Source organism: Malaya genurostris, chromosome 1 (assembly GCF_030247185.1).
Source record: "Malaya genurostris strain Urasoe2022 chromosome 1, Malgen_1.1, whole genome shotgun sequence".
NCBI lineage: Eukaryota > Metazoa > Arthropoda > Insecta > Diptera > Culicidae > Malaya > Malaya genurostris.
This window is the reverse complement of record NC_080570.1, coordinates 72,869,245-72,877,687: the sequence shown is the minus strand read 5'-3', so window position 1 is coordinate 72,877,687 and position 8,443 is coordinate 72,869,245. Positions and strand designations below refer to the sequence as shown.

Genomic DNA, 8,443 nt, shown 5'->3' with positions numbered 1-8,443 from the left:
CCAGATATCTGGTGTATTATTACTTCCAATGGTTTGCGCGTACATGTTGTTACAGACTTCGCCTCGCGAAACCTTTGTATTTTGCTTCTTCGGTGTTTTCGATTCCTTCTGTAGCTTGCAGTCTCGCTGATGTTCGCAAAACTTTCAAGTTAAAACCACAAGCTTTCGACTTATATTGGAAACTTTCAAGAAATTGCAGTTATGGTTCCGTAATAAACATAAGAGAAAATAAACAAAGCGAGGCTCTCATTAGCGGCCCTTACACGATCATTAAAAGTGTCATTACTAAGTAATGACACTTCTGCTCAAACGCTCGTCATTACTGCATTACTGTACATCATTACTTTTTAGCATTACACGTTCATTATTAATGATGAGTATTTGTAACTACTCCAGCAATAGCAATATTTTTATTTTCGTTTAGCTGAAAATAAATTTGATTTGCCATTGAAACGTTAAGGTTAATGAAATATTAACAATTTAAATCTACACTTTGTCATTTTTTCGCGTATAGTTCTAAAGATATTCATCACTTCCACAAAAAAAATAAGAAGAAGAAATAATGTTGGTAATGATGGAAAATCCACAATTCCATCATTACTGAACTCGTAGACCTTACACGATCATTAAAAGTGCCATTCCTTTTTAGTAATGACACTTTTAATGATCGTGTAAGGGCCGCTATTAGTAGTTAGGCCCTTTTATCGTGGGACTATCGAATTGATATACAAATTTGATGTAATGTTTAAAAAGAGAGACCTACAAAAGTGAACAAAACCGAGTTACTCTTCCTTTTGAATAGTCATCAAAACGGATTAAAGTTTTTTTTTCTAAATATCGAACTTTTTTTTCTTTTTCTCGAACTTTTACCCATAGGACATATGAAATACAACGATTGCAGTAATTGCAAGGAGAGTGACCTAGCTCATACAATGCTCTATAACTCAAACAACCATATGTATTATATCACTGCACATGTACAACTCTATATTGACATTTTTAATGTATAATTGCACTTATGCTACACAATGTTGCAAATATTCTTCCTGTAACTAATTCATTCACGCATCCTTGCTGTGATTATACTGCCTTCGAATATGCCAGTCTCGAACAACGTTGAACTATTCACTGCTCGAAAGAGAGAAGGGTGCAAAAGGAATAAGCAATAATCGTAGAGAACCCGAATATACTAATCCATTCTTCGCTGCTGGTATACATCGTGCATGTTCGTTTTATACATTCGTTTGTCATTCGTTCATTTATTTTATTCTTCGAATTGGTTCGAATAGCGTCACGGCGAAGATCGTTGGTTTCCATTCTTCGCGAAGCATTTTCTATCTAATAAATTCATCATATCTCGTTCGATAGCAGTAATGGGAGAATGCTGGAATATGGTTCATCACATACACATAAGACTATGGTAATAGTGCGGGGGGAAACATCTTAATTTGCATGTTTCAAAGACAGCACGAACGATCATCGCGAATTAGGTTTGGCGATGATCGCTGTATGAATATTCGTTCGATATTCGCGTTAAGTCATTCGGGGGTATGTCCAATGCGAATAACAACTGCAAGGAATAGATATTCGTGCAAGTAACGAAGCAGCGTCGGCTTCGTTCGCGCCCGAATATACGGACAAGTTCGAATACCAGAACGATTATCGAACAAAGGCGAAGAAAAGCGAGCGATGATCATAGACATTCGTTGTATTTTTGATATTCGAGCAACAATGATGCTACACACTTTAAAGCAATGTGCATTCAAAATGTATTTAAGTTAGTCTAAATTGAACTTCATTTATCAATATTGGTCGGTAGTACAAAAGCAAAATGAATTACCGACGCATATTTGAGTTTTCAAAAACTTCTAAATTTTCCAGAAAAAATACTGCTGCTGTTCAATTCAATCACAATTGGCGAGAGAATGACGCAATTTTGGCAGCAGCTGGAATGCAGCCAGACTTCTGCCGGTTGCCAGAATTCCTCACAAGCGGGTAGAAGTGAATACCCATATTTTTTCTCAGTGTGGCCCCTCCTTGTCAATAAATTTGATTACCCATAATCATCTACCTTCTATAATCGTGTACGATAAAAAATATTAAGTATTAACGCGATCGTGTGTACTGTCCGGTGATTCTGCGTGAATATATTTATAAGTTTCACGACATGAATTTTCTATCAAGTTGGATTAAAGGTAAATCAAACCAACATCTTATCGTGATTTTCGGTATACTTCATTTGACGTGTGGTTTATATGAAGATCAGATTGGAAAATTCGATTGGTTAGTTCACATTTTTCCTCTGAATGGTACTGTGTTTAGAATTCGATAATTTGCTCTTGATTTCAGGCGTCAACATTATATTGGTAAGGTTAAGTATGGAGCATTTGATCCGGGTTCTTCCGATCGAATAATTGTTGCCACCGAAAGTAATGTATTGGCTGCTATAAGTTCCAAAACTGGTGAAATTATATGGCGACAAATACTAGAGAAAAGTTCTCGAGGGAATATCAAACTATTATCTGTTCCCGTGCAGCGAAATGGAGTTCAATCAAGCGGAAGCAAATATAATAAAGCTTTTGATGTAATAACTGTTTCTGGAGTTAGTCCGGCACTTATCCGTGGATGGAATCCTAATACTGGAACTCTGGAATGGGAATGGACACTTCTGCCAACATCATCAGAGAAAGTCGACAGCGCGGATTGGTTCATCAAGGATGGCTACTTATATCATATTGTCCCCATCTGGGCTTCTCATATCGAGGTTACAGAGTATGTAGCCAATAGTGGCCAACAGACTAAACAGACTACAACCCGTTTTGCAGCACCATGGATTGTCGAAGGAAGTTGCATATTAACTGCTCCATTTTTCGCCTGTACTAAGGGTGATCAAATTTTAGCCATTAACCTATTATCTAACAGTGAACAAGTTATTGTCAAAAAACTCGCGAAAGACGTTATCGAATCTCCGCAGAAACTATTTGGCGATTCTGCTATAATACAAGATAACAAAATTTACTGGCTAAATTCCGATCAAACTCTTCAAATAAATCCAGAAGATGCCGTCTTAGTGGACAATGGAATTATTGAAGGTGAACCTGTTCTACTACTGACCTCGGTTAATAGAAACCAACAGACACTGAAAGTATCGGCGATAAAGTTGACGGAAAACGCCCCGTACGAAGCAATTGACTTCTCTTCTGATTACCCGGAATCCCTGGGAAAACCAGAGATAATTTCTGTTCGTTGTAAACCGAGTTCCTCCAGTAACCAGTTAGCCTGCCGGCTGCTTATTTCCAGTGCAGATGGTGCATTTACTTTGATTCAATCAGGAAAAATTAAATGGACCCGCGAAGAAGCACTGGCTGAAGTTGAAACGGCAGACTTTTTGGATCTAACGTTATCTGATGCGGAAGGAGCAATCGAGGAAGAATTGAATAATAAAAATGGTAAGATCATCCGTTTTTGTCTGTTTCGTAATGTTTCCGGTGCTCACTAATCATATTCCATTATTCGTGCTAAAACTTTTCCTGGGAAATGGTAACAGAGGAGAGCTCTTTAGAATGTAAGTTTAGTTGTCCTATTGGTAAATAATTGGTATTTGTTTTTTTTTCTATGGTTCTTTTTGTAAAATTTTGTGGTTGTTGAGTGATAATATTGATTTCGTTTTATACCAAAAAGAATCCCATTCCGACTGGGTTGGATTCAAAAAACGCCATAAGTATTTCCGAACATTTACTTCCGGGGCGACTTTCAACGTGTCGACAGGTTTATTCTCCCATGATGCAGTATTTGAGTATGTAAAAAGACAACATATTTCCTTGCACTAGGGCGCATTGTTGGACAATTTAAAGTTTACCTGACTATAAATAAAAACGTGTAAAGGCTGTGCCATAACGTTGGTGTTACTTTTTTTTATTGATCCAACAATGAGATGCTAGAAATTAACAGGTCTCACATATCAATTACAAACTAAAAATGCAGAATGGAAAGTCCGAAGTCGAAGTGAACTTGTTTCTGTTGTTATAAGTAATGTTTTTCTACGATTATCTTATACCATTAAAAATGGCTGGTTGGAATTCAATGGTTAATTACGTTAATTAGATTCTTTGTCTGCATGTACTTTAGTTTACTTTAACAATAATAACAGCAAAATGAAATCTTACAATATCCTTTTAATCTTTAAGGGGACGTGTTTGGTGCATTGCAACGACGTATCTCCAGTCAAATAAGCCATGTGAAAAATCTAGTGCTACATGTTCTTGGACTTGGTCCCGCACCGTCAAAGGCTCAAAAAGCAGGTCTAGTTCGCGATGATTTCGGGTTACACAAAATGCTGGTTGTCGTGACCAGCCGTGGTAAAATTTTTGGTATAGACAACATCAGTGGTAAACAACATTGGGTTAGATATATTGCGAGCATTACCCGTTTTGCCAACGACCAAAACATGAAATTGTTGGTACAGAGAACTTCTCGTTTTTATCCACTGACAGCGCAGTGTGTTATTCTCGGTCGGGATAAGAAGACTAAACATGGACTTATCTATCAGTTCAATCCGATCACTGGACAACCTATTAATGGAGAGATAACACAGTTACCATACAAAATTCAGCAGGTTTCACTACTACACGAGACAGGACCAGATTTTTTGAAAGGATTGCTTATCTTGGACGAGAAAAATGATGCTCACGTATTGCCGGAGAGTTCCGAAAAGTATGCTCATAACGTTTATTTGTTCAGTGCCGATCGTGACACTGCCACAATCAAAGGATTTTTGATCGAATCACGGTCCGGTAAACTAACAACTGTACCAACATGGGTCGTGAATCTCGGAGGACCAGGGTTAGGACAGAAAATTATTTCAATAGAGGGTAAAAATCCAATTGAACATGTACATTCCCAAGGTCGTGTATTAGCCGATCGATCAGTTTTGTACAAATACATCAACCCCAACTTGGTTGCGGTGGCGACTCATGGACCAGACAACATACACAAATGTAGGTGAAATGTTGTTTTCTGATTTTCGATTATCAAAGAATGGACCGTTTTATTTTCTCAGACATTTTAAACGTTTACCTTTTGGATGTCGTATCTGGATCGATTGTGTTTTCCATGTCTCACAAACGTATTCGACCTCCGCTACATATGGTTCACTCGGAAAACTGGCTCATTTATTCATACTACAATGATAAGGTTCGCCGAACGGAAGTCTGTAAGTATAGCTAAACGCAGTATCTCGTGCACAGATTTTACTATTTTTACATTTGTAGCCACTCTTGAACTGTACGAAGGAAAAACTCAAACAAACAGTACAGCTTGGAGCTCACTGGATGCTCCACCATTGCCACTTGTAGAACGGCAAACCTATATCTTACCAGTAGCTGTTGCCTCAATGAAAGAAACTATCACCGAGAAGGGCATTACAAACAAACATGTTCTAAGTAAGTACATTTTTGTTTGGGTTAATCCTATAATATAACATATATTTTTCAGTTGGTCTTACCACCGGTGCCATAGCAGAAATGTCCTGGGCACTGTTGGATCCTCGACGTCCAGTAACGTCACCGGAAAAGGCTCGTGAAGAAGGAATCATTCCCTACATGCCAGAATTGCCAATGCCTCATGAGATAATTATCAATTACAACCAGACAATTGCCAACATGAAGGGCATTTACACTGCTCCCTCAGGGTTAGAAAGTTCGTGCCTTGTATTCGCTCATGGTTTGGACGTATTTGTTACACGCGTCGCTCCGTCAAAAACGTTTGATTTGCTAAAGGAGGACTTCGATTACTTTCTGATTACAGTGGTTCTTGTACTGCTTACTAGCACTTCCTATATCGTGAAGCTGTTTGCCTCGAAAAAAGCGATCAAGCAAGCATGGAAATAAAAAATAGTCAATATAACTAGGATAACTAATGCGTATAGGCTTCTTGTTTTGTTTTGTTAAATTTACTCTAGTTTGTGCGTAATTTATCATGCCATACGAACATTCTCATAGCATTTTTGTTTTCAACGGTGGGATTACATAAACTGGAGCGAGTATAGTCGGCACTATACTACACCAGTGCAGCGCTAAAGACAAAAACGGCATTAGGCAATTTCCTCACAATTCATTTCAATCAAATTTAGGTGTTTCACAAGCAGAATGTTTTGACTTCGATCGTAGTACCAAAGAGTAACATTATTATGACATACTTTCGAAAAATCACATGGGTAACAATATCATAACGTAAACTGCTGACCATTTTTCTAATTGAAGAACACAGAAAAAATATCTGATTTCTTAGTTGCATTATACGAAAACATTAGATTGATAAAAATAAATGGTATAAATTTCTGGGTCCATTCAAGGATGTTATCGTCTCTAGAGTTTCAATTGTTTAGTTAGGAAGATGACTACCTTTTTCATTTTCATACTTCAAAAACTGCTTTTTGATGTTTTCACTTACCTTACCTAACAGCTCGCGAAGCGATGGAACAGCTGTTCCGTGCTAATGACACTAGGAAGTTCTACGAGAAGGTGAACCGTTCGCGCAGAGGCCATGTGTCACAGGCCGATATGTGCAAGGACACCAACGGGGATCTTCTCACGAACGACTGTGAGGTGATCGAGAGGTGGCGGTAGTATTTCGATGAGCACCTCAATGGCGATGTGGCGGAATACGAAAGTGGCGGCGCGGTAACGAACTTGGGAACGCGTGCGGAGGACGATAGACTGCCGGTCCCAGACCTCCAAGAAGTGGAGGAGGTGGTAAGCCGGTTGCAAAATAATAAGGCCGCTGGCGTTGACCAACTACCAAGCGAGCTACCAAAACACGGAGATAATGCACTAGTGAAAGCACTGCACTGGGTCGTTACCAAGATCTGGGAGGACGAGATTTTACCGGAGGAATGGATGGAAGGAATCGTGTGTCCCATCTACAAAAAGGGCGATAAGCTGGATTGCTGCAATTACCGCGCGATAACTCTGCTGAACGCCGCCTACAAGGTACTCTCCCATATTTTATGCTGTCGACTTTCACCGATTGCAAACGAATTCGTGGGACAATATCAGGCAGGATTTATGGGACCAAGTGTTCGCCATCCGCCAGGTGTTGCAAAAGTGCCGCGAATACAATGTGCCCACACATCACTTATTCATCGATTTCAAATCAGCCTACGACACAATCGATCGAGAACAGCTATGGAAAATCATGCACGACTACCAGTTCAAACCGAACACTAGGTGAATCCGGTCGAGTTATCATCAGATCTGCGTCGCACCTCGGAATTTCTAAAATCAGTGTTACGCCACCTGGTAAACCTGCTCAGTGAAGCACCGTAGGTACTACGCCCTCCGGATTGTGATATCGACGTATCGTGCACCTCAAAACCATCTAGTTACCTAATCGCGTTTTCGCGGTTAAATCCGCGTGTATAATTTTTCACCAAGTAACAGGAGCACAAACTCTTACGAAAGTGAACAAGCGCGCCCCCATTGAGTTGAAAAATTTGAATCAGTGAAGCACCGCCACCCCCATCAGAATTAAATTCCCAGATTAACAAATCACTACCATCTCCATCGAAACGGTGAATGTGTACGACTTGAACGGGTACAAAACGAAGAACCCGGAGTGCACAGTGGCCTGTTCAGGCACACAAAGTGACAGTGGACAATCAAATCTTGAAAGTGCGTGATCAGCTATGGGGGTAAATGAGCCCCCACCTCCGGGTGGACCACCTGGGAACCGCAGAAAAATACCAGACTGGCTCGACCCAAACAACAACCATGGCTCCACCCAGGTGCTTGTGCTGAGAACAACACGAAACCTAACCATGTCCGGTAATGACCAAACGGTCAATCTCGGAAAACTTCCCAGCAAGCCCTTCATGATCGCCACATCGATTGAAACTGCCCTAGGTAAGGAAGATTACAAACTTGTAGAAGCAGCAAAGGAAGCAAGGGGGCACGATACATCTTACGTACCAACTCCGAGCGGGTAAGTAAGAAACTTCAACAAATCCAACAGCTAATTGACGGAACAGAAGTAGAAATTGTACCACACCCGACCCTCAACTGTGTTCAAGGTAAGATTTATGATCCCGATACCATCGATGAATCCGAAGAATCGATGAGGACAAACCTTCACACGCAGGGGGTCTCCGCAGTTCGTAGAATAAAGAAAAGAGTAGACCAAGAATTTCGTAACACACCCCTATGCGTTCTTACATTTGTCGGGACAGACCTCCCCGAAAGCATATATGTCGGAATGTGTAGAGTCCCAGTCGAACAATACTTCCCGTCACCATTATTGTGTTTCCGCTGTGCGCAATACGGACACTCCAAAAAGTTCTGCCCGACAGATAAACCCATTTGTCTAAACTGCTCCTCCGCCCACGCACTCAATCCAGAAGTAAAATGTGAATCCCAGAAGAAATGCTTACACTGCAAAGGAGAACATT

At 40.2% G+C, this 8,443-nt stretch overlaps 1 protein-coding gene across 2 annotated transcripts; it reads left to right on the top strand.

Annotated features, from left to right (window-relative positions):
• Window positions 1-2,065: 2,065 nt before the first annotated feature.
• LOC131440456 (ER membrane protein complex subunit 1) lies at window positions 2,066-6,351 on the top strand. 2 transcript variants are annotated; one of them, XM_058611744.1, is made up of 7 exons: window positions 2,066-2,283; window positions 2,350-3,449; window positions 3,548-3,565; window positions 4,188-4,997; window positions 5,060-5,212; window positions 5,271-5,441; window positions 5,494-6,351. In XM_058611744.1, the coding sequence occupies exons 1-7, from the start codon at window positions 2,168-2,170 to the stop codon at window positions 5,886-5,888; spliced, it is 2,763 nt and encodes a 920-aa protein (XP_058467727.1). In that variant the 5' UTR covers window positions 2,066-2,167; the 3' UTR covers window positions 5,889-6,351. The 2 variants fall into 2 exon arrangements, with proteins under 2 accessions (XP_058467727.1, XP_058467728.1); XM_058611745.1 differs by lacking the exon at window positions 3,548-3,565.
• The last annotated feature ends 2,092 nt before the right edge of the window (window positions 6,352-8,443 follow it).

Bases quoted from the DNA above. Each gene is read 5' to 3' on its own strand.
- LOC131440456 (XM_058611744.1), top strand. From the start codon at position 2,168: ATGAATTTTCTATCAAGTTGGATTAAAGGTAAATCAAACCAACATCTT. The intron at 4,998-5,059 runs GTAGGTGAAATG...TTATTTTCTCAG, and splicing joins ACCAGACAACATACACAAAT to ACATTTTAAACGTTTACCTT. The intron at 5,213-5,270 runs GTAAGTATAGCT...TTACATTTGTAG, and splicing joins GGTTCGCCGAACGGAAGTCT to CCACTCTTGAACTGTACGAA.